This window comes from Mirounga leonina, unplaced genomic scaffold (genome assembly GCF_011800145.1).
Source record: "Mirounga leonina isolate KUSES-001 unplaced genomic scaffold, KU_Mleo_1.0 Mir_448, whole genome shotgun sequence".
Classification (NCBI taxonomy): domain Eukaryota; kingdom Metazoa; phylum Chordata; class Mammalia; order Carnivora; family Phocidae; genus Mirounga; species Mirounga leonina.
Genome location: NW_023270758.1, coordinates 3,218,689 through 3,246,679, shown reverse-complemented (window position 1 = coordinate 3,246,679; position 27,991 = coordinate 3,218,689). Strand labels below are relative to the sequence as shown.

At 38.6% G+C, this 27,991-nt stretch overlaps 3 protein-coding genes across 15 annotated transcripts in view; 2 read left to right on the top strand and 1 right to left on the bottom strand.

The window, feature by feature from the left end:
- ACSM3 (acyl-CoA synthetase medium chain family member 3) overlaps positions 1-6,784 on the top strand; it is a 48,169-nt gene extending 41,385 nt beyond the window's left edge. For 3 of the 4 annotated variants that reach the window (XM_034988110.1, XM_034988111.1, XM_034988109.1), the window contains 5 exons: positions 1,480-1,581; positions 3,141-3,268; positions 3,373-3,472; positions 5,989-6,108; positions 6,496-6,784. In XM_034988110.1, the coding sequence (XP_034844001.1) occupies positions 1,480-1,581; positions 3,141-3,268; positions 3,373-3,472; positions 5,989-6,108; positions 6,496-6,582 (537 nt within the window). In that variant the 3' untranslated portion in view covers positions 6,583-6,784. The remainder of the gene's footprint in view (positions 1-1,479; positions 1,582-3,140; positions 3,269-3,372; positions 3,473-5,988; positions 6,109-6,495) is intronic. The other variant, XM_034988112.1, reaches the window with a different exon arrangement.
- Positions 6,785-7,492: 708 nt separating this feature from the next.
- Positions 7,493-14,531, bottom strand: ERI2 (ERI1 exoribonuclease family member 2). 3 transcript variants are annotated; one of them, XM_034988108.1, is made up of 9 exons: positions 14,315-14,420; positions 13,123-13,190; positions 12,953-13,036; positions 12,303-12,430; positions 11,454-11,610; positions 10,407-10,507; positions 10,062-10,143; positions 9,395-9,483; positions 7,493-9,191 (listed from the first exon to the last, which is right to left on the bottom strand). In XM_034988108.1, the coding sequence occupies exons 4-9, from the start codon at positions 12,324-12,326 to the stop codon at positions 7,884-7,886; spliced, it is 1,761 nt and encodes a 586-aa protein (XP_034843999.1). In that variant the 5' UTR covers positions 12,327-12,430; positions 12,953-13,036; positions 13,123-13,190; positions 14,315-14,420; the 3' UTR covers positions 7,493-7,883. The 3 variants fall into 3 exon arrangements, with proteins under 3 accessions (XP_034843999.1, XP_034843997.1, XP_034843998.1); XM_034988106.1 differs by lacking the exon at positions 14,315-14,420 and adding an exon at positions 14,466-14,531 and having other exon boundaries at positions 7,494-9,191; XM_034988107.1 differs by lacking the exon at positions 14,315-14,420 and adding an exon at positions 14,466-14,516 and having other exon boundaries at positions 7,495-9,191; positions 12,953-13,031.
- Positions 14,532-14,554: 23 nt separating this feature from the next.
- Positions 14,555-27,991, top strand: part of REXO5 (RNA exonuclease 5) — a 63,309-nt gene continuing 49,872 nt past the window's right edge. For 5 of the 8 annotated variants that reach the window (XM_034988098.1, XM_034988104.1, XM_034988105.1 and 2 more), the window contains exons 1-5: positions 14,996-15,137; positions 19,616-19,728; positions 21,902-22,028; positions 23,131-23,227; positions 27,198-27,341. In XM_034988098.1, the coding sequence (XP_034843989.1) occupies positions 15,000-15,137; positions 19,616-19,728; positions 21,902-22,028; positions 23,131-23,227; positions 27,198-27,341 (619 nt within the window). In that variant the 5' untranslated portion in view covers positions 14,996-14,999. Of the gene's footprint in view, positions 14,793-14,995; positions 15,138-19,615; positions 19,729-21,901; positions 22,029-23,130; positions 23,228-27,197; positions 27,342-27,991 lie in introns of those variants that run through there. The other 3 variants (XM_034988100.1, XM_034988101.1, XM_034988102.1) reach the window with 3 other exon arrangements.

Sequence of the window (27,991 nt, the reverse complement as noted above, 5' to 3'; positions counted from 1 at the left end):
TACCTTCATTTTTAACTTTTTCCCAAGGGCTCTTATTACTGCTCTTGTTACCTAGCGAAGAGCATCTGCAATGACAGCGTGGCATCTGGGGATGTGCTCCGATGAGCTAGATACCGGATTCTTGCAGCTTCAAAGCCCAAAGCCCATAATTTTCATGTTTGAAGATTTTTAAGGCCACTTGAACAATAAGGAATGTGATTCTCTCCAGAAATAAGACATTTTGCCTCTTCCCATCTATTAAAGAGTAGTCTAAGTATCTGGAACTCTTAAAACCTCTCCTTTCCTTCAGTAATTCCTTGATACTGGAGCCAAATGTTCTTTAGACGACTGTGTGGGAATTTATATTTTTTTATTTACAAGAACTTAAAAGTAAGATTTTACATTTAGAATTCTTCTGCCTTTCAAGTTTCTCTTTGGGGACACAGCCCATTTCCATCAGGAAAGTGCCAAATAAGTATTATACCTTTATTTTCCACACAAGCCACATCTTAGGTTTGAAGGCTCTTGGTGGGTGTATATAAAAGAAAGTAGAGAGTTCATATTTAAAGATAGCTAAAAGTTACTTAAGGCAAAATCTGGTACATGAGTTAAGTAACCAGCCTGAAAAATGTTAATCTGGGTTTTTAAAAATTGAATTGAACTCCGTGGAGAGATTCTACAGAGAAGTATAGTGATGAAAAGGGCAGGATCTGGAGTGTGATTGCTGAGATTTGAATTCCAGTTCCGTCATATACTGTGTTGCTTAAACTCTGCACCTCAGTTTCCTCATAGGTAAAATGAGCGTAGTAATAGTGCTAACCAGATAGAACTGTTGTAAGGACTCAAGAAAACAATACATGTGAAGTACTTAGAGCTGTAGAATTTATTACTTGGAATGTAGTCAGGGCCTATGAAATGCTAGCTACTGTTAGGTACTTCACTGTTAGGTACTTTGGGGGAACCAGGAGGACTGGGAAAAAGATAAGAAAGCAAGGCTTCTGGCATACTCACCAGTGTCTCAACCAGAAAACATTCTCCTTTCCCTGCTTACTTATATGGGGCTCCTCAAGTAAGGTTTTATTTGTTCCACAGTTAATCAAAGTTTGAAAACCAGTAATGAAATATTTACTTGAGAGTAAAAGATAACCAAGACATACCGCAAATGATAAAAGAAGGTTGTAAAACAGTATACTATAAAGTGATCCTATTTTTTCCTATGTCTATGTTGTCTTAAAAAAATCACCAAAAATGCGATTATTGCTAAATAGAATTAAAGATGATTTTTATTCTTCACATTTTTCTAACTTGCACTTTATCATAGATTTTGCACTAAGAATTTAAATAAACACATTTCTCTTGGGAATTTAAAGTATACTTAATTTTTTTTTTGAAGTCTGCATTCTTAAATGGCAAAATACAAAACAAAACATGCAAAGTAAAATTTTAACATGTATCTTTACATAAAAATTTCCTTAAATAAATTGTTCTATTTTATCCTAGATTTTAGATGTAAATGGCAATGTTCTACCTCCTGGACAAGAAGGAGATATTGGCATTCAAGTTCTACCTAAACGACCATTTGGCCTTTTTGCTCATTATATAGTAAGAGACTTATTAAATACATCTTATTTCCTATTTATTTCTCAAAAGTGCTTGGTAACTATCCCCGTTTGCCACAAAACACACCTAGGATAGGTGCTGGGACTTTTCTTGAGAGAGATTCATTGTCCTGAATAGTAATCCCTCAGATAGGAAACTGAAGAAACACCCAAATGCTTGTTCTCCTGAGGCTAGATCACTGCTCCAGGCTCATGAAGTAAGAGAAGGGGGCCCTAGAAAGACAGCCCTTTTTGTATACACTGATCCTATACATGATAAAACAGCACCTAATCATTTTCCTGAAATTTGATTAGTGGTCTGCCTTCTTGAGTGAGAGGGATAGAAATGGTGCAGAGAGATTAAGAAATATCTTTCACTAGAGGCCTTCCAAGCTCCCTACTGTTTGCAAACCAAGTATACAAATAAAAGTGAAATTTACATTGATATAATCAAAGGTCCAGGTTCTACTTGTCAGTGAAATTTTTTTATTTTTATTTTATTTTAAAAGATTTTATTTGACAGAGATAGAAAGAGCACAAGCAGGGGGAGCGGCAGGCAGCGGCAGAGGGAGAAGCAGGCCCCCTGCTGAGCAAGGAGCTCCATGTGGGGCTTGATTCCAGGATCCTGGGATCCTGACTTGAGCAGAAGAAAGACACTTAACCCACTGAGCCACCCAGGCATCCCTACGTGTAGGTGAATTTTACATAATGTAACAATACTTCCTTTTTCTTCCTGCCAAAGTTACAGAACCAGTTCTCTGTTTTTGTGTAAAATGAAACAAAATAAAAAAACAAAGTTTATTCTTTATTAGGTGCTGGTGCTTTCTTTTAACTCTGAGTATTCACCTCTCTCTTTTCCTGCCAGTGCTAGGTATTAACCACTGAAAAGACTTAATATCCCACACCTTGGATGTCTGAACTCCTGCAGTATTTAGTGATCCATCAAAGAAAATTCTCAGGGGGATGCCTGGTGGCTCAGTCGGTTAAGCATCCAACTCTTGGTTTCCCCTGGCGTTGTGATCTCAGGGTCATGGGATTGAGCCCTACATCAGGCTCTGCATTCCACGTGAGGTCTGCTTGAGATTCTTTCCCTCTCCCTCTGCCTCTCACCCACTCCCAGTCTTTCTCTCTCTCCCTCTCAAATTTTAAACATCTTTAAAAAAGAAAAGAAGGGGCACTTGGGTGGCTCTGTCAGCTAAGCATCTGCCTTTGGCTCAGGTCATGATCCCAGGGTCTGCTTCTCCCTCTCCGTCTGCCTCTCTCCCCGTTCATGCTCTCCCCCTCGCACTCTCCTTCTCTCTCAAAATGAATAAATAAAATCTTTAAAAAAGAAAAGAAAATTCTCAGAATGGCAGCATGTCTAGTCTTTATAACTGTAGTTTACCTTTCTTTGACTAGACTAGCTCAATGCTGGAATTTCATCCTTATTTCATGTGCTGGCTTCTCTTCATTCCAAGGCTTCTCAAAGAAACCACTTTTTTTCCCTCTTGAGCATTTAAAAATCCAACCAAACAGAAGAATCACATTCACAGTAATACTAACAAAATGCTATTTGTTTCATAGGATAATCCTACAAAAACAGCTTCAACACTACGAGGCAATTTCTACATCACTGGGGACAGGGGCTATATGGATGAAGATGGCTATTTCTGGTTTGTTGCAAGATCAGATGATATCATATTATCCTCTGGGTAATTTTTCATCTGTATAATGTCTACATTAATTGATCATTGGTGTTCTGGAATGGACCTGCTGTTCACCTTTATGAATTCCTGTCATATGTTTTATTTCCCAGTTACAGAATTGGACCATTTGAGGTAGAAAGTGCCCTGATTGAACATCCTGCAGTTGTAGAGGCAGCTGTTGTCAGCAGCCCAGACCCCATCAGGGGAGAGGTAAAAAAAAAAAAGGATTCATCTCCACTTTATAATTTGTTGGCAGTCTAACATATACTTTTCAACAGTTCATTGAAACAGAATTACCCAAATGATTCATTCACTAACTGCAAGTCAGATAGTCATTAGTAAATATGCTAGTCAGAAAAAACTGCTAAGAATAAGACTGAAAATATATATAAGGAATTTGAATCCTTTCCATAGAGGGATGGTGTGAATGCCAACAACTCAGGGTCACAGCAAGATAGGATGGCAGATGTCAGCTAGATAGGATTAAGTTATTACCCAGGTCTGGAAATCAACATGGTCTCTAGTGTAGCTGAGGAGGATAGGCAAGCATCAAATATCAGGGGTGGAAGGAAGGTCAGAAATAGCAACTGAGGCAACCGGAAGTAGGCTGGCTACGTAGGCAAGTGGAAAGTGGAAGATTCAGGAAATAAGCTGTGAATAAGACAGTCCTAAAAACTCATCCCCTCCCCCCCTTTTTTTAAAGTAAGCTCTATGCCCAACAACGGGCTTGAACTCATGACCCCGAGATCAAGAGTAACATGCACCCTTGAAAGCTCATTCTTATTGGGGCTGATCAGAGGGTAGTTTGGGTTTAAAGGTTCCATGCTACTCTTCAGGTCCCCTTTGCCAAGCAGAGCCTCCAATATTCCAGATAGATGAGAGCAGGGAATTGATTCTGTGATTACTGAAGTTTATCCTTTCACTCTGAACTCCACTGGTAGGAGCACAATGTTCCTTGGAATTTGAAGGCCATAAGGCACTACTGGACCTATGCAATGTCGGGAAGGTTCTATATCTGCACCATTTGATACAATACACACGGCTATAAAGCACTTGAGAATGTGGTTGGTGTGACTGAGAAAATGTTTATTTCATTTTAAATTTAATTAGTTACATGTGGCCAGTGGCTACCAAATGGTACAATTATAGACTCATAAAAATGCAAAATTTTGCAGAGAATTTTAGAGAAACTTTGAAGCGGACTTAAGGATTTTAGTTAAAAAAAAATCCTATTTTTCTAATACTACTACAACTAATACCTAATATTTCTAAGGACTTATTCTGATGTTCCAGGTATTACAAGCCCTACACAGGGCCTGTATATGTTAACCTATTTAATCTTCACAGCCTTTCTTTTTGGAGAAGGAAATAGGCACAGAGAGGTATCCTAACATTCCCAAGATTACACAATAAAGTGTGATTTGAACCCAGGCCGTCTGACTTTAGAGTTCATACTCTTAATCATGTTAAGGTGCTCCATTTTAATTTACAATCTTCTGCAATGGTTTATAAAGATTTTTATAGGGGCACTTGGGTGGCTCAGACAGTTGAGCATCTAATTCTTGATTTCAAGTCAGGTCATGATCTCAGGGTCATGAGATCAAGCTCTGAGTCAGGCTCTGCACTCAGCATGGAGGTCTGCTTGAGATTCTCTCCCTCTGCCCTTCCTCCAACTGCTGCGTGCATGTGTGTGCTCTCTCTCTCTAAAATAAATAAATAAATCTTAAAAAAAAACTTTTATAGAGTAGACCTTATCCAAGGTGCAGAAGTCATCAATATGCAAATCAGTAATTATAAACATTAGTTCTTAAAATAAGCTGCCCCTGAATGATTCACTTATAGCAAGGTTAAATTTTTTTAATTCATAAAAATGTTGATAAAGCAGAAGAGCCAGTATAAACACAAAAATTTTATAAAATATCAAAAAATGGATATGATAAAATGGATAAATAGTCCAAAAACTCTGGGCAGGGCAGGATTTTCCAAAACATTTCAAGGAAGAGTGAACTTTGAAAACAGGATTTGTGAGTATAAAGTGATAAAGTCTTCCCTGTCTTCTGACAATTAGAGAGCAAGGACCACCACCATTTTCTAATCTTGTTCCTCAGGGTCAGGTAAATTGGTCAGAGTAATAGCAAAATGGCTGTTGGAATCTTCACAGCCTTATATCAACATAAGTATCTCTGGAATGAAGAGTGCACAGCCTCAATGAACTGTTCCTTCAATAAGGATATAGCAAACTCGGTGTGAATACTCTTTATAAGGGCCACACTGAGGGTGGGGACCTAGGAACTAGGCTAGATCAGGCTAAGATGTTACCCAAGAGGCTGTGCTTAGTGCATTGTCGAGTTTCTAAAAGGAAGGTTTTTTTTCTAAAAGGAAATTTTCTTGAAGGAGATAAAAGATGAGGCAAGAAGTCAAGAGGAAAGACAGCTCAGAAACAGAAGCAGGTCAGAAAGCAGAGTTCAAGATGTAGTTAGATGAGAAAGTTCTAGTTCATTAAGATCATTAACAAAGCAGGGCTCCCAGAAACTCTCTTGTATTAGAAGAGGAGTTATGGGACTCAACTGGCTGACTTAAGAGCACAGACCTGGGATCAAACCCTATGAAGCCTTCTGGTCCACCCCAGCAGGCATTAAGAGTCCCAGTTAGAAAAAGTAAACAAGACACGCTAAAACATAAAAATATACAACTCATCTTCCTGGTGTTTCAAATATTTTTTTCAGGTAGTAAAGGCTTTTATTGTTCTGACCCCTGAATACAAGTCACATGATCAAGAACAACTAAAAAAGGAGATTCAAGAGCATGTAAAAAAAACTACAGCACCTTACAAATATCCCAGAAAGGTAGGTATTCTAATTATGATGACAATTTGCTTAGTGTTCTGACAAATTTCAGCTGTTTATTTATTTTTTTAATGAACATTCTCCTCAAACATGCTACACCAAATATTCCAAACTGAACTAATGACATGGATAAGAATCAGAATCTTTGAGATTAAAATGAAACTCTTGACATAATTTGCAGGGTCATTTGGCTCACTGGACTAGTAGTAAATACTAAATATCAAGCAACATCTCCTCAACAATACCCCTCTCCCTTTTTGGTTGTTACCAAAACCCACCCAGATGGGTATCCTAATTCTTTTACCTAGAGATAATAAAACTGGTATACAACTGACTTTGTATAAAGATGAAAACTTCTGGGCTAATTTTTTCCCTTACTACCAACAGGTAGAATTTGTTCAAGAGCTGCCAAAGACTATCAGTGGGAAGATAAAAAGAAATGAACTGAGGAAGAAAGAATGGGAAACAATTTAAATCCATTCTATTATTTATCACAGTATCTATAAAACAAAGACTCTGTCCAAACCACAAGAGTATAGAGGTGATTAAAAATGTGATAATATACTTACAAATTGTTGATTTAAAATATCTTGTGGTTGGAGCACCTGGCTAGCTCAGTCAGTAGAGCATGCAACTCTTGATCTCAGGGTTCTAAGTTTGAGCCCCACATAGGGTGCAGAGATTACTTAAAAAAATAAAATCTTTTAAAAAAGCAAAATAAAATATTTTGTGGGTATAACATCAGAGGCTGAATTCTGAAATAAAATATTTAGTAAATTCCTCCGCATTAGTGTCAATGTTATTATGATTTTGGTAATATAAAAAGAATGCCATCAAGTGCTGAGAAATTTTTAAACATAGTATCTGAACCAAATTTCTGACCTGTTTGTTTTCAAATTCTAGTTGAATAATTCCTCTGATATGTTGATATACAAATCAGAACAAATCTTCAAGTTTTAAAATAAAACTAAACAACTTATTATAAAAGTTTTTAGAAAAATAAAAATCTCAGTTAGAAGATACCATAATTCTTAAAGTCTAAATATCTACCTGAAAACAGGCTAGGGATTTTTATTAGTCACATTTTTATTCAAGTAATTTAAAAATAGTTTAAACTCATTTCAAGGTCTAACTAAAAGAAGAACATCATACTACAGTTGCTTGTATCTAATCAAATGCAGTATACAAAATATTTAATTTGTGGCTCTTCAAAAAAGTATGATAAATTTGGCAAGTGTTAAGATACGACATAAAAGGGTGCCTGGGTGGCTCAGTTGGTTAAGCGACTGCCTTCAGCTCAGGTCATGATCCTGGAGTCCTGGGATCGAGTCCCACATCGGGCTCCCTGCTCAGCGGGGAGTCTGCTTCTCCCCGACCCTCCCCACTCTCATGCTCTCTCTATCTCATTCTCTCTCTCAAATAAATAAATAAAATCTTTAAAAAAAAAAAAAGATACAACATAAAAATAAAACAGTGTACAACTATTATCAGAATACTCATGATGTTTGGAAATTCAAGGAACAATCAGGATTCATACATGAATAGAAGACAAATGTCAGATAACCGATGAATGAAATTAGAAGACTGTGAAATTGACTTTTTCTCTATTTTCAGTGTATGTGTGTGTGTGTGTGCGTGTGTTTAATAGCCCCAATACAGTCTACAGAACTCATATATGCTAAGTCCCCATAACTTGTAGCCCTATACGCTTTTTTCTCTTTATCACACAAAAAGTCGTATTAAAGTAAAAACAGTTTAGATGTAGAGAAAGTTTATCAATTCCTCATTGAAGGTCTGAGTCTCAATGAATTTTTAGTAGAAAAATTTACATTTCTGTCACAAATATGGCTTATTTCTGGGGAACTAAAAGTGAGTCCCCCTGGGGAATGAGACAGAACTCTGCTGTTGGCTCTCTCCTTTTGAAGTGTTTGTTCCCATTTGAAATAACCACAACATTTTCTGTTTTCTTGGTATTTCCCAATTGGGCAACAATAGAAGACTTTTCCATGGTTTGGTCCATTATTAGAAACAACAAGTCTCTTAGATCTTCGGCCACACTTGCATAAAGGAGGTGTCATTTTCCCACTCTTCCAAGGCTCTTGTAGGTTAACTGTAGAAGCTAAGATAGAGGGGAGGACCTTCTGGGAACAACTTCTCACTGGGGAGCCATCAGATGATGTAGGCTTTTCTTCATGAACAGTGAGGGTCTGTTTTTTTGCTGGTGGGACAGATAGAGGACTGGATAGATTCCTTTTAGTACCACCTAAAATGAGGGGGTATTTCCCCAAAACTGAAGGATGAGACATAGTGGCATTAACACTGTTGAAGCTACTTGATTTGCATTCAGGTAATTTAAAGTCAGAAACATCTGAATCTGGATCTTTGGCTTCTTTCACATGATAAATAGTAGTATGTGGACTCTTATATACAACAGACTTCGAGGTCCCAGATTTTTTAGGAGTTTCTTCTGTGCCTTCTTTCAAAACCATTAATCTTTCTATAGAATTAAATGAGGTATCTAAGTTTGAGTCACTAATGGAAGGTATACAATCTATACTTTGCTCAGGCTGAGATGCTGGCAGTAAAGCTACATCCTCCCAATCAGCCAACATAGGTAAACAATCAAGAGCAGAACTCATTTCCGTATCAGAAACATGATGAACAGATGAAATGGTAGTTGATACAAGTACCAATTCTGAACCAATTGATGAAGACTTAGATTTGGTATTAAATGCAAGGTGTTCGTTTCTTATGTGCTTCTGCATAGGTGTGTTCAAGCTGGCAGATGGCAACTGCTCCAGAGAAGTAGAGGACTTTGTATTAAAAAGAGATAAATAGCTTTTGCCATTATGAAGACCTGCTTTTATATTGCTCTTTAGCTGGAACTGATCCTGTTGTACCTTTATAGGAGAATTCACACCACCTGACCTCATGTGAACTTTTTCATGAGAATTTACTGTATTTTTAGGCTCCCTATCATCTATACTCAGACCCTGAATGCTACTGTTGCAGGAGGATCTTTCTTCAACTTGATTCATATTCAAATTTCTGGCGAAAACGCTGGAATTCTTCTTAGTGGGGACCTATGATTCCACAGACAAATCCAATAGCTTTAGAAACTATGCATTCATAATTTCTTTAGTACACATTATATTATTTGACAAAAAAGAAAAATGTCATCATTCACTGATTTATCAATGATTTCCACACATGATATCTGTATTTCAATGAATGTATTACTTCTGGAGTTTGAGATGACAGAATAAAGAGGTAAGATACCACTAACCTTGTTCAAGGACCTTGTAATTTTCATTAAGCAACCATCCCTGATCATTTTCCAAGCAAGTAGGGCAGTATTCCGAGAATCATCCAACCCTGAGGAAATAGATATCAAACACTGAGTTTAGTAATACCATTGTAAAGAAATACAGCAAAAATAAGAAATCACAATTAATATTGGAACATACTACTAGTTTTATGATCATCTACTCATTTTAATCATGATAAATTGGACTAGCAAATGCTGTGACAACCTTACCAACAAAAGACAAGATCTCCCACATTTACAGAGGAGATAAAAATTTGTACAGTTCACAAAAATGTAAGCAACATTCTGTAGGGACCATACTTTGTGAGTAATCTAATGGTCTTGTTCAGTTTTTTCACTAATTCACTGTGTTGTCTGGGCATTTGTTTAATCTCCATTTGATTTAGCTAATTTTCATTCTTTTTTAGCAACTAGAAAGCCACTAGATGGCAGTCTTTATCTTACACTACTTTATGGTAGTATAATTTGAAAGTCCGAAATCTTTGAATTGTATAGATTAGGAACTTTTTTTAGCCTGAAAGGATATTCCTTATTAATGACATCACCAAAAACATGAGATTCATATGAAAGACTTTATAGAAATAAGATGACTTACATAATAAAATTATTTTCAATTTATACTAACCAGAATGTTCTCGTCCTAAGAATTCTATTCCCACTTCCTGCAGGGCACCACTTAGTCCTTTTGGTTTTCTTCTATAGAAAATCTAACCAAATAAAAGAAACATATCCAAAAAAAGGTTACTATTAGAAAGGCTATGTATTAACCACTTACTTTTCATAATTTTTATTTCTATTAGATTTGGAATGTCCTTATTTTGTTGTCATTTGTACATACTTTAAGAAATGTATTTATGTGAAAGTTTAAAAAAAATATTTTATTTATAGTAACCTATACCCATGTATGGGATGAAGTTTAATCATTTTTCAATAGAAGGAAAGTGACCATGCCCCCATCTTTGACCCTTACCTTGTAAGTTACTCTGAGATCAATCCAAGAATTTAAGAATGCAGGTTTTAACAGTTGTTTTCTTTTACACTCATACTCCAGGCAAACCCCCAAGTCCCAGTCTGCATTAAGTATGTTAAAATAGAACAAATTCAATGATGCCAGCAGTTTTTACTCATGCTATCATTTATAAATAAAAGGCTCAAATATTATATAAAATAAGATTTAGAAAGACATAATATATAGTATATAAATTTATATAAATATGTATTATTTATATATATTAGATATATTTTATATATAATAGTATACAGTATACTATCATTACATACTATATACCAAAGTGTAATACGTACTAGAGAATATAAACTATACTGTATATCCTATAACAATATACTATATAAAACAAAATAGGATTTAATTGCTATTAATATCTAACAATTATTCACTTTATATAATTTACTATTAAGAAATTAGGTTGGTAACTAAGTTTCAAAATGATTTCTTAAATACCCAATTAAACACACTGAGTATTTCAGAAAGAAGAGTAAGGTGTCAAGTTACAAGGCCTACAAGGAGGTTATCTGCTTTCAACATTCTAGAAAATACTAATGTAATTGAGAAACCAGACATCTTATAGAAACCTAAAACCAAAAATATGACTATTGATGGCACAGCATTGCTATCAATGACTTTTAATGGCCCCTTTTTTCCTAGTGTGAAAGTATAAAGCAAAGAATGTGAGTTGAATGAAGACTCTTTTTATTCAAGGTTATAGAAAGTAGCATAAAAGTTTTCACTAAATCATCTTTGCCTGGAGCCAGAAGAACAGGGAGGGACAATCTAGAAAGATTCTTAAAGTTAAGTCTTAAAAAATTTTAAAGTATCCCAGAATGGTAAAATTTGAAAAATATGAATAAATTTACTTTCCTTGGTTAACATCTGTTTGGCACTGAGATTTCTTTTTGAGGTCTAAGAGGTTAACAAGTACAATTCTTACTATAGATAACGAATTACATAGTGGTTATCCTACTTATTTATGATTGATAGATATAACTTATTTTTTACCTGACCAAGTAACAAATGCACATAATTTTACTTTGGAATTAGGCAGATCTGAAATCCCAGCAGCAAAAATAATTTTCTTCTGTTGTTGAATCTTCTGAATCCATTTACAGAACTGAGATAAGCAAATCCTCAGAGGGACTCCTTCATCAACTTGAGCCTGAGTAAAGTCACAAAATCTAAATTGAACAATCAAATTCTGTAATTATTGAACACATCATTAGCACATAATTAAGCGCTATAGGGGGATGTAAAAAAGAAGAGGTTCTGTGCGCCTGGGTGGCTCAGTTGGTTAAGTGTCTGCCTTGGGCATAGGTCATAATCTCAGGATCATGGGATCAAGTCTCACATCAGGCTCCCTGCTCCACAGGAAGTCTGCCCCTCTCCCCACTCGTTCTCTCTCGCACGCAAATAAATAAAATCTTAAAAAAAAAAAAAAAAAAAAAGAGGTTCTGACTGCCAGAGTTTATTTAGTGAAAAAGATGCTAAAACACATGGAAGAGAGGTGATATAATGATTAGAACTCTGCGAGACAAGAAAAATTAGGTTGCTCTACCTAAAATCACACAGAAATATAGTAATTAAATCCTGACTGACAGAAATTTGATGTCACTTAATTTCCGTAAGTTTGATATTCATTTTTACAACACTATTCTAATTTTTAAAAATTCCAACAGAGTTCTGGAGGGAACATTATTTCTAACAGTACATAAATCTAGTTCCGAATGGTATATACTTTTTATTTTCGTTTAGAAACTGATTTCTGAATTTTAATATTTGCATCATACTTTCTTGTTCCTTTTTGGGGAGGGGCAGGGTGAGAAGAGAGGTAGGGAAAAGAGAAGGGCATACCTGTTTTATGCCTGTCAGTTCCATGCAAAATTCAGAAAGAATTGGATGTTCTTGAGGCTGAACGTAAGCATGGAACTCAGATTCAATCTCTCCAGTTGATGTATTCAGCAATACTGCTGGAAATTCAACTACATGAGAGAATCATCAATTGACACTTGAATACATAATTGTTAAATTAATGCTGTAATCACTCTAAATTAAACATATTTTACCATCATATATCATTATTAGACAATCATTATTTCAGTAAAAGCATATTAAAATGACCAAAGCAGTGTGATATAACAGTTATAATAAAATAGTGCCAAAGAATAAGTCAGAATATTAAAGTTATGAGTGTATCTATTTAAACGCTTGAATATATTTCCACAATTAAATATGAAGACCATATGTAAGTTAAAATGTACTCGTTTTGCAAAGGTATTTTTTCAGTTCCTATGCAACTGAGATTTTGTATGGAATTCTAAAATAATTATTTTATATGATGATACTTTTAGATGTTAGATGTTTGTTCTTTTCTTGTCAAGTCAGGTTTTATAGTAAACTACCAATTCATAGGGCATCTTGTTTTCTTTTAACTGTTGACTAGTTTCTATCTATTAAAGTGACTCCTCTAGGGCTAGCTTTGACCACTGGCAGTCCAGACTTACTTATTTCTTGGCTCTGGTGGCGTTTCCCATCATTCCAACATGTTGACTCAAAATCAATGACAATTAAGTAGTCAAACAACTGCTCTGCAAAACAAAGGGTGTCCTTATGCTTTATCAGTGTTAAAAGTGCAAGGGATACAAAATGTAAAGAAATGAAGCACGCTACTTACTAGATTTGCTTCTTCCTAGATTTCCACTTGCTGGTACAACTGACTTTCTTCTAATTAATCCAAGCTGCCTAAAAAAGTAAAACAACCCAATATGTTCAACAAACTCACACCCCTGTTCGAATATGCTAACAAACTAATGGTATAACCCTCATTATTAATGGGAGAGGAAATTGAACTAGACTTTGAGAGCAAAAGACCCTGGTTCTTATACTGACTGCCACCCTCTCTTTTAAGTCATTTCACCTGCATGAGCCTCAAAGGTCATATTTGCAAACTTAGACTAATTCTTTCTGCTTCCCTTATTTTACAGTAAATACTGAGGAACTTGGGTGATTGCAGAGGTAAAGATGCATTGAAAAGCTTATTTTTGCCTTTGCATTTTTCAAGCCCTTGCTATGTGCACAGCACGGCTCTGAGGAGATAGGGCAGATCCAGTCTTCCAGGAGCTCAAAATACAGCTGGGTAAAAAACCTAGACATCCATGGTAAACTAGTGGAAGGTAATATATGACAAAGGCAATACCTGAGTTCACAGAAAGGTATGAGCTTACTGAAGTGTTAAGTAAGACAACTACTCCGAAGAACAGGTCGAGTTTAACTAAGCAGACACTTCCTGTTGTCGTTTTTTGTTTAAGACATGTGATGGGAAGCGCAAGGAGTTGGGAATAATTGCGAATATTTATTTGATTTCTTACTGCACAGCAGGCACTGAACTCTGGTGATCTCACTTAATCCTCAACAACTGTACGAGGTAGTAGTCACTTTTGCTATCTCTATTTTATGGGTGAGAAAACGGATTCAGTAATTTGCCAAGGAACACAGATTTGGTATGTGAACCCAGGATCGTCCAACTCTGAAGCCCATGCTATTTACTAATACATTACAATACATTACAACAGTGCTTCTAGAAATCAGAAATGTGCACAGCGTGACCAGGAATCAGGGAGAAAGCCACAATAAATCAAATGACGAATTAAACGGATCACTAGGAAGTGGTGGGGTGAACAGCTTGACGGGTGACGTGGGGGCTGCCTGAGACCTCGGAACGGCCTACCAGGCGCTGTCACGTCCATTCGTTTCCCGAGGCCTACAATGGGCTGACAGTGGCTCAAGGCCACACAGTCCGAACCCCGGTTCTTCCAACAACGCGCAGAGGGCGGCCTGAGGCTCGAGACCGAGATGCAAGCAGAGACCTTTCAGTCCGGGCCAGACAGTGCGGGTCGGAGACCCCGGGGCTGCAGAGAATGAAGGCTGATACCGCGGATGCCCACTGCCCAGACCTGCTGCAGACGCCGCACCCGACCAGGAGCCACCCCCAGGCCAGAACCCCCCCCCCCCCCTTACCGCGCAAGCTCCTTGGTCGCCATTCCCGGCACTCCTTACTCCTCCCAGCCCAACTGCGGGAAGTTGTTAACCCCCCACTTCCGGTCCGTTCAAACCCCTGGCGCGTCGGAGGCGGCAGTTGCGGCCGCGGCTCTGGCTGCGAGTGAGGCGGCGGCGGCTGCGGGTTGGGCTGTCTGCCGGCTCGTCTTCGGTGTTTCCGGGGCTTGGGGGCGCGGGGAGTGTTTTTTGGCGGGGAAGTCGCTTGGCAGCAACTTTCTCTTTTTCAACGGGCGGAGGCGCCTTTGCGCCGTTGGGGAACCGTTTCGAATTCGGCCTCCGGCGCGGACGGTAAAACCGTTGGTCTCGGTGCGGTCTTCTCCGCTGAGGAACAGGGAGGATAGTTGGCGCCCTCGCTTTTCCGGGAGGGTTGGGAGGGCTCCGTACACTGAATTGAGGAGAGGATCTGAGGGAGCCTGTAGGCCGTGGAGGCCTCACCTGCTCCCCCGTCAGGAGGCGGCGTTTCCTCAGCTCTCGCCGGTGTTTCTTCACAGCCTCATGGATCCCGAGAGGGAGGGGACCGGGAGGCACCTCAAGAAGGGCAGAAAGAGGAGGCGGGCCGCGAACACGCTGGTCGGGGCGGCTGAGGCGATGAGAGCCCGTTGGACTCTGGAGGAGAGGCAGCCTGAGGCCAAGGTGAGTAACGGGGAGCCCGAGTGGGAGGTTAGGAGCTGCCAAGCCCTCGCCCCAGCCGCCTTCGGGGCCCTTCCTGCCCTGGACGCTGCGGGTCAGCCTCATCCACCCACTGGCCTTTCGGAATCCCGCTTTCCAGTCTGTAAAATGGGAAAGCTGATAATGGTTTTTAAAAAGTGGTGTGGTGCCTGGGACCCAAAAGGAATGTTCACTCAACAAATAGTTTATTGAGTCTTCCGTGTGCCAGGATTTGTCTAGGTTCCGGGAATATCCCCGTGCACGAACCCAAAATTCCTTGCCGTCGTGCAGTTCACATGGCACGCCAGTAGGGGAATAATAAGGCTGATGAGCATCCCTGCTGTGTATTGAGAACTAAATATACGTGGTCCATCCCTCCAGTCATCAGATTTCTGTTGTCTGCCATGTCCTGGGCACTGCCCTAGGCACTGGGGGAACATCAGTGAATAAACAGAGGTGACTACTTCGTTCTAGTGGAAAGAGACCGAAGACAAACAATAGGTAGAAATGATAACCCGGTTTCCCCCACTATCCGAAAGCAGAGCGGTCCTGTGAAATCTTTCTAAGTTGAAATGGTGTAAAGCAAAGAAGCATTTATTAATTTATGCGGGGGGGCTGGGAACTGGAACGTTTCCAGACTCCCAAAATAACCTCTGTTAGGTTTGCTGATCTCTCAAGACAGATCTTGCTAACTGATGCACAAAATCAAGATAAAGCGCAGATGCTCACAGACAATTCAAAGCTATGAGGGCTTCATGCTAAGTGTAGTTCTTGGGGAAGGAGCTTCGCTGTGCCACTCTGCTCGGGGTGTGCTGCCTTTATAACTGGCTTGTTGTGAAACAAATGCTGAAGGTAAAAAGTGTAAACAGGGACGGTGCTAATAGGTCTGTTGTAAAAGGGAAGTGGCAGAACACAAGCTTTCAGAAAGCAGTGGATACCTGTAGGATGTAAAATGGGAAATAGTGCTATGAAAACATTTTTTATTTAAAAGGGATTCTTTTTTTTGCCTATCAAATTGGCAAAACAACTTTTTAAAGGTTAATATGGTGAAAAGTATAAGGAAATAGACAATCTCATCACTCTTTTATTTTGAAACAATCTCAAACTTACAGAAAAGTTGCAAGAACAGTACCAAAAACGACCCCAGTCAGCATTTGAAAGTGATTGCTAACAATGCTCCATGACCATCCACCCATATTTTAGTATTTCCTGTAAACAGTCCTACATAACCACAGTGCAACCATCAAAATTAAAAATAACATGGATATATTGCTACCATATTATCTTCAGACCCCATTCAAGTTCCTCAGTTCCAGTAATATCCTTTTTAGCAATAAGATCCAGTCTAGAATCATGTGTTACATTTAGTTGTCATGTCTCCTTCAATCTATACAATTCTTTAGTCTTTTCCTTGACATCTGTGGCCTTACTACTCTTGAAGAATCCTGAACCAGTTATTTTGTAGAATGTCTCTCATGTTAGATTTGTGTGTTTCCTCATCGATTAGTTTTGGGTTATACATGTTTGGCAGGAATATCACAGAAGTGAACTCTTTTCTCTTGTATTTTATTAGGTTGTACATGATTTTGATTTGTTCCATTCTTGTTTTTCTCTAATTTTGTGGAGAGATGCTTCCTTGTTAAACTTGTAATTCATTTTTTTATTAGTATGAACTCATTGCCTATTTCATTCAATGGGTTATAATCCATTACTATATTTTGATGCTCAAAATATCCCATATTTGAGCGTTAAGCTAGCTTCTGTGTTCTTTGGACCTCATAATTCTTTGAGCATTGCCTTATTTTTTTGGCACAAAAAGATGTTCCAGGCTCATCTGTGATTTTCCTGCCCCAGCCCTGGAATCAGTAATTTTTTTCTGGGGTGCTTGGTTCTAAATGACATTTAGAAACTCAAGGTTCTGGGTATTAGATGTGCTCAGTGCTATCAGGATGTCTACTCCCAAAAGAGAGCTAGGAAATATGTATTTATACATCCATATACCCATATACACACATATACATGTTTACCTTTAAATATTTTTCTATCCATACATACTAAAATCTCTACCTGCAATCTATTTCCACAAGGTTCATTCTTGCTTTCTCTCTTCATGTTTATAATTTCCTTCTCTATTCAGTGAGAAACCTGATTTGTCATTATTTTCAGTATATTTGACCAGTTCCCCATGCTGCCACCGCCCCACACTCCCAACACCCTCTTCACCTTGCTTGGGCTCTGTCTCCCTGCACCATGTACCAGGCCACCCTCCTGTGTGAATTACTGTGACAAGCTACTATCCTTATCCTTCATACATGGACACCCTTACCCTGTTCAGGCTCTGAATCTTGTGGCAGGCCACTTTTGTCCCTCAATATTGATGCCCTCCTTGCCTTAAATACTTTCTGACATCTGACACCAGCCCTCACTGCTCTCCGCTTCCCTCTACATGGATGCCTTCATACCGCTCAGGCTTTGACACCCCACAATGAGCCATCCTTCTGCATGTATGCCCTCCCTAAGGGTATTTTCCTACCCTTAGTCTTAGCTCTCTTCCCTATAGCATGCCCTCCCCGCCCCCCCCCTTAGGCTTTGACCTCCACTTGGCAACCATGTTTACTCACTGCCACATAGACCCCTACCTACCTCACTCAGTCTCACCTTATCAATCTTATAATTTTGACTGGTAAATATAAATTGGTATATTCTTTCAGGAGTTAATAGTACTTGTCAGAATTAAATAGTTGACCCTTGAACAACATGGGGGATTGGTGTGCCAAACCACCATTTACCCTCCCTGCCCTGTACAGTCCAAAATCCTTATATAACTTTTGACTCCCCCAAAACTTAACTACTTAAAGCCAGAAACCTTACCAATAACATTGGTAGCCAGTTGACCAGAAACCTTAATGATAACATAAACAGTTGGTTAACACATATTTTGTAAATTACATGGATTATATACTGTATTCTTACAATAAAGTAAGCCAGAGAAGATGTTACTAAGAAAAGCATAAAGAAGAGAATACATTTATGATACTAAACTATATTTACCAGAAATGAACCACATATAAGTGGATCTGCACAGTTTAAACGTGTGTTGTTCAAGGGTCAACTCTAGGTGCTTATTTTGACCAGGAACTTATCCGGAGAATTTATCCAGGTACACGGGGATGTTTGAAAGGAAGCTCATAACAATAAAAAAAATTAAAAAAAAAAAAGATGCTCATATTATTTATAATATAAAAAAAGTGTCATCAATAGGGAATTTTTTCATATATGTTTTAAGTGTTCAGATAAATTTAGAGAATGGACTACTAAAATTGGTATTTGATACATTTAACTGATACAGAAAGGTATTTACTGATTTTTGGGGAGAGGGAGGGTTGCAGAGTTGGTTACCAAACAGAACATATACTCTAATCCTTTAGGGGAGTATAATATAGAGATGAAGAATTAGGGCTTTTTTAGGAGGGAGAAGCTTTAGTGAACTCCCTGTTTCCCCAGAATAATGTCAGACTCCTTAGCTTAGACTACATTTACCTATGACCTGACTCCCTCTTTTCTCTGTTCTCAAATCTCCACTGCTCTGCAACATGCCACTTTGGTTCTAGCCAAACAAAATTACGTGTTTAGACACAACATTCCCCCCCATCTGAGTGACAAATTATTTTCAAGACAGTTCCAGTATTTTCAGTATCAGTGAAGTTATCCCCCAAACTCTCTAACCCCCAAGGCAGTTAGCCTCTTTGCTCCTACACCTTTATAATAGCACTTACCCACATTGTATTGGAATTAGCTATTTCTGCATTTTTTTTTCCCCTTAGTAGAATGAACTTGAGAGCATGAATCATGTTTTATTCATTTTACTATCCCTAGCAAGTAACCAAGTATCTGTAGTAAGGTTTTGTATCAATGTTTATTAAATATTGTATTAATGTCATATCACAGGTTGTTGTTTTAGATCTTCATTTCCAATTAATTAGATCCCTCCTTATATTTGCATATAATTTGCTTTGCTTTGTTCCTGTTCTCAATAGTCCTAATTTTTTTAAAGATTTTTACCTATTTGAGAGAGAGAGAATGAGCGATGGGAGGGGCAGAGTGAGAGAGAGAAGCAGACTCTCTGCTGAGCAGGAAGCCTGACGTGGGGCTTGATCCCAAGACCCAGAGATCATGACCTGAACCGAAGGCATATGCTTAACCAACTGAGCCACCAGGCACCCCAGTCCTAATTTTTTTTTAAGATTTATTTATTTATTTTAGAGAGAGAGCATGCAGGGGAGGGATAGAGGAAGAGGGAGAGGAGCAGACTCCTTGCTGAGTGGGGATCCCGATGCAGGGACTGAATCCCAAGACCCTGAGATCATAACCTGAGTCAAAATCAAGAGTCGGACGCTTAACCGACTGAGCCACCCTGGTGTCCCAGTAGTCTTAATTTTTAATGCCCTGATTTATCTTTGCAGAAAGCCCGCTTATCTACCATTTTATTTGCTGAAAACTGTGAAGTGACCCACGATCAGTTATGTGAATTGCTGAAGTATGCAGTTCTGGGCAAATCCAGTGTTCCTAAACCCAGGTATGAGATGCACTTAAATGGTGGGTATAAACCTGAGGTTTCAAATTAGTGTCTAGAGGGCCATGTATTCCTTAATTAATATTATTTGTTTGCTGTAGAGAATGTCCTAAATTTTTCTTTTTCTTTTTTTCTTTTAATGGTGGGGGAGGGGCAGAGGGGGAGGGAGAGAGAGAGAATCCCAAACAGACTCCAAGCCCAGCGTGGAACCCAATGCAGGGCTCAATCTTATGACCCCGAGATCATGACCTGAGCTGAAATCAAGAGTCAGACGCCTAACCAACTGAGCCACCCAGGCACCCCCTACATTTTTTCTTTATAGGAGTTGCCAACATTTAATTTGGGAATTCCTTTATTAAAATCCAGATACTTCATTTTTTTATTTTTATTTTTTCATTTTTTTATTCTTATGTTAATCCCCATACATTACATCATTAGTTTTAGATGAAGTGTTCCATGATTCATTGTTTGTGCACAACACCCAGTGCTCCATGCAGAACGTGCCCTCTTTAATACCCACCACCAGGCTAACCCATCCTCCCACCCCCCTCCCCTCTAGAACCCTCAGTTTGTTTTTCAGAGTCCATCGTCTCTCATGGTTCGTCTACCCCTCCGATTTCCCCCACTTCATTCTTCCCCTCCCGCTACCTTCTTCTTTTTTTTTCTTAACATATATTGCATTATTTGTTTCAGAGGTACAGATCTGAGATTCAACAGTCTTGCACAATTCACAGCGCTTACCAGAGCGCATACCCTCCCCAGTGTCTATCACCCAGTCACCCCATCCCTCCCACCCCACCCCACCCCCCACTCCAACAACACTCAGTTTGTTTCCTGCGTAAAATCCAGATACTTAAAAAAAAAAAAAATCCAGATACTTTATTTCTTCAAAAATTTCTAAGATGTGGCAGTTTTATCCCTGTATTCCCAAATGGCAACAATTTGTCAAAGCTGAGCAGTGGCCTTCCCCTTATAGATGGGGCATGTACACTTTAGTGTACCACCTACTGGTAAATAAGGCCTGCTTCCCTTATTTACATTATCTGTCTGGCTACTTTTTGGTTTGCAACCCTCTTGGGAGCTTCCTGGGTGTAAACTGAAACCTGCCCCACTTACTTGGAGGGCAGGGAGAGACTGAAGAAAGAGGCAGGCTGTTCCAGGTTGGTAAGTGGCAATTTTAATAGTAAGCGAAGGGAACTTACATACAAGGCTTGTCTTGGGCAGGAGGAAGACAAATGGATCCCTACATATGCCTGTCAAATCTTAAAAAAGTTTATATAGAGGGTTTAGCTGGGTTCAGTCATATGAACCATGCAGGTGTTTTCAACACCACATCACTGTCTCAAGGCTATGTCCTTGGAGCAGCCTCTGGGATCAGGAAAGACAAGCAGAACCCACATTCAAAGGGCAGAGAAGAAGGGGGTGAGGAGCCTTCAGGTGCCAGGGTCCAGGTGACATGTTAGCTGGCAGTCATGTCTTTTCACTGACCTTTCCCAACACCGCTTAAAGGTATTTTGGTTTGTAACCCCTAGTGGAGACCCAATTGAAAATAACATGATCATGTGTTAAGAATCCCAGTTAATCTTTTCTGTTCCTTTTACATTAAGGGACAAAAAGAATTATGCTATTCTGATATCTTCAATGCCATTGTTAAATGTCTAATGAAAATTGCTTTTGTGTATGTACCAATAAAAAATTTTTCAAAACTTTTTAATTTCTCAGACGTATCTATCTAAGGGAGATTTGCTAGATAACTCAAAAGCCATCTTCTGTATTAACAAATATTGCCAGTAGTCCGTCAATTTATCTAAAACTGGCTTTCTTAAAGCCAGTCATGTGATTACTAGCTTAGGAAGGACTCAGCAGCTTGGGATCTTGAGGATATGCCTTTGTAAAATGAGTTTATTTCCAATTTAAAACAAATCGTAATAGGATTTTGGATTTGAATGCATTGTGTTTCCCTTGGTATCCTACTTGATTTGAATGCAATAAACTATTATCTCAAGAGATCTCTATTTGAATTCTGTACAGTAATAGCTCTTTGCCAGGCAGTCATTGAGTAATGGTGAACTCCATTAACTTTTGCTCACTGCTTTTTTTGCACCCTTCCCTTTTGTATGTCTATAACTGACTTGATGGTATCACTTTTAGCTGTGTTGGTTTGATTTTTCAACAGCTGGTGCCAACTTTTCCACCAAAACCACCTGAACAACGTGGTGGTTTTTGTACTGCAGGGAATGAGCCAGCTACACTTTTACAGGTTCTATTTGGAATTTGGATTTCTCCGAAAGTCATTCAGACACGTAAGTTAAGAAAACTTTGTAGCAGGGCTTGAGTTGAGTCCTCTCATCCAAAGACTAGTGCATGTCTCAAACTATGCTCTTTGGCAACCTGATTGAACAAGCAGTAGAGGTTGTAGAAAGCAAGAAAGATTAAGATTCAGAGATCTCTTGTTGAGATTAGGTTTGCCTCTGATTTTCTTTGATAATTTAGGCAAAATATTTATTACCAGATTACAATCTATACGTAGTCCCCAGGCTGATATATCCTGTTTTATTCGGGTTATGATGTTTTCAGAAATTATACACTTTATGTAAGTCTGTGTTTTTTGGCCTCTTGACTACATCACAAGATTAGACATCCTTAGAACAGTATCTGGAGCTGAATAGCGGCTTTCATCTTTAGAAGAAGCATGTGCTCTCTATTTTCCTCCCCATAGCCACCTCTAGTCTTTATTGGACTGTTTCATCCATTTACTGCTGAGGGATTTGAGTTGGTGAGTCCTATCTCCTTGGGTCTCCGTTTTCTTTTTTGCTTTCATTTATCAAAGGCTACATATATGCTAGGACCTACATCAATCATTCTGCATGCATCATCTTTAATTTTCACAGTAGTTCTGTGAGAGATATAAATATCTTCTGTATGTGAGGAAACTGTAAGTAACTTGTCCAAGTTATAGCTAGTAAGTGTTGGAGCTGGAATTTCGGCAAAGGTGAGCCTAAGTCTGGAGCTTTCAACCTTTCAGCTTTGCTGTATCATCTGTCCTAACTACTTGGCAAGCTGTCCACTAAAGTATAATAGATACAGAAGTGCTTGGAAAATATAAGGGACTTTCCTTTTCTGAGTTATACATTTCTGTAATGTTTGTCTTTGTTTCCAATGTGTAATCAGAACCAAATAAAATATCTGAGCTGGGATAAAGGTGGCTTCACTTAATCACTTTTATTATTATTATTATTATTACCTAGTCACTTTTACACATTAAGGAAACAGTCCTCATTTTGCAATACAAACAATTAAGGTCCAGACCTTTCATAGCACTGAGCTGACAATAAAAGTGAAAGTCTTTGACAATATTTTAACTGCTTTCAAGCACTTTTATAAAAACTTGGTATGTATTTTCAGAAATTCCGCTTGCCACCACCATCATCTAATTTCCTAGCTGATATCATTGGATTGCAAAAGAAACAAGTAACGGGGGATCTATCCAAGATGGTGGAAGGTATGGCTGTGACTCTGGTTTGATGATTTGCTCGTTCTAAAAGACATTTTGGATATGCTTATAAGTGGGTTTATCAGTCAAGTTTATTCTTGCAAACAACTAAGGTCAATTCTAACTACCTTAAACAGAAAAGCAGGGGTTTTTTTTTAAAGAAAAAATGGATAAGTACCTCGGGAGAATAGAGAGCAGGAACCATAGCCCGTATTCATGCCCCAGAAACCATCTGGTTAGGTGCGATAGCATAGGCTATCCCTGCATATCACTTAACATTGGACTCTTATAAAAAACTGTGAATAATTTTTAAACTGTCAGTGGGTCTTTGTACCCACGAGTGTACAGATGGGAAGGAAGATCTTGCCTTTGACTAATGGAAAGGACACCCTTAATACTACTCACAGTGGGGAGTAGGCAGGAGGTTAAGATGCTGGCCATCTAAAAGAGAAATATCCATGATGGCAGTTTTTCAAACGATGGGTTGTGTCCGTGAGTAAGTTGTAGTTAACCTTCTGTTTTTGTAGGGGGAAGCAGGTAAGTGATGGAATAGAAAAGAACTTGCTCGATAGAGTTCATTGGACATAGTAAGGTAAGTATTGTTCAGTGATGCTTTTTTGTGTGTGTTCAGAAATAATAGTTACACTGAGGGGATGTGAAAAAGTGGTGAAAAGCCAGTGATTCCTTCCTATCTCCTCTAGGACTGTGCTTCTTATTATCCTGTCTTAAAGACCCCTGACTTCTTTCCACTGTTCCCCTCTCCTTCTACTAGATGCCTGTATCTGACTTGCCTCTGTATTTTATTTGACCTCCACTGTATTTTAAACATTTTTGAGTAAATAACAGAGTAGTCATTACTCGATTCAAAGCTCATGTAAAGACATAGCATTGCAAAAGAAATCATCAGAAAAAAGAAATTTGATGTGGCTGAAGAATATAGATTGTTGGGGATAATTGGAGGAGGATGGGTTAGAATAAGATAGTTGGGGGAGGATGGTAGTGGTGAGAGACGAGGCTGAGAGGTAGATTAAAGCTCTGTCCTGCAGGCTGTAAATGTCATGCTAAGGACTTTGGATTTTATTCTGTAGACTTTGAGGAGTCAGAGGATTATGGCTAGTTCTCTATCCTCTTAAGGATTTCACTTTGTTTCCCATCCTAAATATCAGAGTCCCAAAGCATAGTCTGTAACACTGATCTTCCCTCAATTCAGTCTTTCCTTCAAAATATTTATATATCTCACACTACATCTAAAACTAATGATGTAATGTATGGTGATTAACATAACAAAAAATTAAAAAAAAAACCCACAAAATATTATATATCTCCCCAAGTTGACCTATCGCTCTTCTTTGGTTAACGCCTGTATCTTTATCTCTAGGTCTGATGTCCCAGATTCCAGGCTTGCATTTTCAACTGCCTGCTGAATGTTGCCACTTGGATATTCCCCTGTCCCCTCAATCATAACATAGCTAAAAGCATTTTTCTTATCCTTAAATAACATAACAGGCTCCCATCTTCAAATCGCCTTTTCTCTTGGTATCAATTTTCTCTAAGACAACAGTCTTGAATTTTAGAATTACTTTTCTTTTGGCTCCCTGTACCCAGTCTGCAAAGCTCATTCCCTTTGCTCCTATGAATATCTATTCATATGTCACTTTACCAGAGAGATCTTCCCTGATTATAAAATTTAGGACAGTAACTCTTTTCCTGCCCCAGTACACCCTCTCCTCTTTTCCCTCCTTTACTTTTCTCTGTGGTCCTTATTCCTTACCTGACATATTATATATTTATTTATTGTCCATGTTCCCAACTAGAATTTCAGTTCCATGGAGAATTTTGTTGACTTTGTTCATTGAGGAATCTCTTGTGGCTAGAACAATGCCAGGTATATAATAAGTACTTAGTAAGTACTTGTTGACTGAATTATTTTATCACTGTGTTCTATCAGTTTTTCTTGTGTACTGTTTCTTTCATATATCCCTTTTCCTCCATCCTTTACACCATCTTGATTCAGACTAATCTTTTTTCTTCTTTGTTGGGTTTTTTTTTTTTTTTGTCCAGAATTTCTGCAAAACTTTTTCTCATTTCTCTCTCTCCATTTTCCACATTATCTTTGAGGTTGATCTTTCTTAAATACTGTTACGCCATTTCCCATCTTAGGAACTTTCTCTTGCTCTCCATTATTTATTGAATAATGGACTAAAGTCCAAACTCTTGAGTCTGGCATTTGCAGTGGCCTACAGTTCATTGTTATACTCCTCAGCCTTGTTTCCTATACTGCTCTCCTACACAGACTTTTTTTTTTTAAATTCTCAGTTGGTCTAGTCACTACCATAACCAAGTTTGCTTTGTACATTTCTGTCTTACCTGGAATCCCCTCTTTTCTATTTACAGTATTTTGACTTCTTTAGTTGCAAGGACCAGATACTCATTCAGGCCATCCTAAGTGAGAGGGATATTATTAAAAGGATGCATGTAGACTAGAAAGCTATCGGGAGTCTAAGTGCCCTTTCATGGGCAATTCTCTGTATTTCCTAATTTGATTTTGGAAGCAAGCAATCGGATCAGCTTAGCTAATTACCATTGTCCCTTTTGAGCGTGTCTTGGCTAGGAATATCAATTTACTGGTCTACTTATAGATGGGTCTCTTTTTTCCTCAAAGATTTTATTTATTTATTTTAGAGAGAAAGAGAGCATGAGTCGGGGAGGAGCAGAGGTTGAGGGACAAGCAGACTCCATGCTGAGCACAGAGCCCAACACAGGGCTCAATCCCAGGACCCTGAGATCATGACCTGAGGCAAAATAAGAGACACTCAACCGACAGCCACCCAGGCACCCATAGATGAGTCTCTCTTAAGCCAGGTTCCCACTCTCAATCCAATCGGTGACCATTCCTGCTTAAAGAATAGGCTGATGCTTGAGCAAGTGGCTAGGGGTGGAATAGATTTAGCTAGAATGGGCTGTTAGGAGTGGCAGGCACTGTGATGGGCAGGTCTAAGACACCAACTCTCTAAATTCTGCTTTTTCTTAAAGATTCAGCTAATCTTTTCCTCTGTTGAACCGTATCTCACCACCCCAGCCAGTGTATTTTTCTTCCTTTCCCTTTTATGGCTTTTATTTATTTTTTAATTTTTTTAATTTTTTTTTTTTAAGATTTTATTTATTTATTTGACAGAGAGAGACACAGCGAGAGAGGGAACACAAGCAGTGGGAGTGGGAGAGGGAGAAGCAGGCTTCCCGTGGAGCAGGGAGCCCGATGCGGGGCTTGATCCCAGGACCCTGGGATCATGACCTGAGCCGAAGGCAGACGCTTAACGACTGAGCCACCCAGGCACCCCTATGGCTTTTATTATTACAACCCATTTGAGACTTATACTCTCTTTATGTTCCTATAACTATATTACAGTACAGGCTCCTTAAAGTTGGGGGTGGGTCTTATACGTCTTTTGATCTTCACCGTGCTTACCTGACACAGGTTTAGAAATATGTCCTTTGAGGTTTCTTAAACACACGTTCTTTTTTTTTTTTAAGATTTTATTTATTTTAAGAGAGAGCTCAAGCTGGATGGCGGGCAGGGGAGTGTGGAGGAGCAGAGGGAGAGGGATAAGTAGGCTCCGTGCTGAGCGCAGAACCTAATGTGGGGCTTGATCCCACCACTCTGAGATAAAGACCTGAGTTGAAATCAAGTCGGACGCTTAACCGACTGAGCCACCCAGGTGTCCCTTCTTTTTTTTTTTTAAAGATTTTATTTATTTATTTGAGAGAGAGAATGAGATAGAGCATGAGAGGGAGGAGGGTCAGAGGGAGAAGCAGACTCCCTGCTGAGCAGGGAGCCTGATGCGGGACTCGATCCTGGGACTCCAGGATCATGACCTGAGCCGAAGGCAGTCACTTAACCAACTGAGCCACCCAGGCGCCCCCAGGTGTCCCTTCTTGAACACACATTCTGACGTAAGTTTAATTGTTCTTTTTGTTTCAGGGTCTTTACCTTCTGCCAGTTCAAAAGTCAGCATCAACCTGCAGAATGACCCTATTATTCAAAAGTATGGCTCTAAGAAAGTGGGCTTAACCAGATGCCTTCTCACAAAGGAGGAAATGAAAACATTTCACTTTCCATTACAGGGTAGGTTTGTATTTAATCTGATGTTGGTAACAATGTAAGAATATTTAACAGTTTATTTTAAACTATTACTGTTGAAAATTCATTGTTTTGGCTGCTTTCCAAATGACTTAGTCCATCTTATATTAATAAGGAAACACTGTAAGTGTAGATGTGTACTATGATTGGTAAAGTGATGATTTCGGATAGTACATAAACATGACCTTAAATATCATTGAAATATTCTGGGAGAAAAGTTATTCCTTTTTCAGTTTTCTTTCATTCCTTCTTACTATATTAAAAGGAAGTCAATATGTCTTTAACACTTCTCTAGTACTTCCAGTCTTCCTCTTACCCCACCATACCCCATCTTCATTTTCTTCAATGAATAGAACAAGTCTGGGCTCAGAGTCTTGGTCAGTTATGTAGCAGGAATTTAACAAAAATGCTTTAATTTAATTTTATTTTCTTTATTACCTTTTAATCATAGCAGTAATGTTAAATTTCTTTTTTAAAAAAACCACTCTATTGAGATATATAATTAATATACCATATAATTCACCCATTTAACAAAATACAATTCAGTAGTTCTTAGTGTATTTACAGTTTTACAACCGTCACCATAATCAGTTTTAGGCTACTTTCACACCACAAAAGAAATGCTGTACTATTAT

Bases quoted from the DNA above. Each gene is read 5' to 3' on its own strand.
- ERI2 (XM_034988106.1), bottom strand. From the start codon at position 14,488: ATGGCGACCAAGGAGCTTGCGCG. The intron at 10,508-11,453 runs GTAAAAAATAAG...TACTTAATGCAG, and splicing joins TGCATTTGTTACTTGGTCAG to ACTGGGACTTGGGGGTTTGC. The intron at 10,144-10,406 runs GTAAGGGTCAAA...TTATTTGGTTAG, and splicing joins ATCTCAGAGTAACTTACAAG to ATTTTCTATAGAAGAAAACC.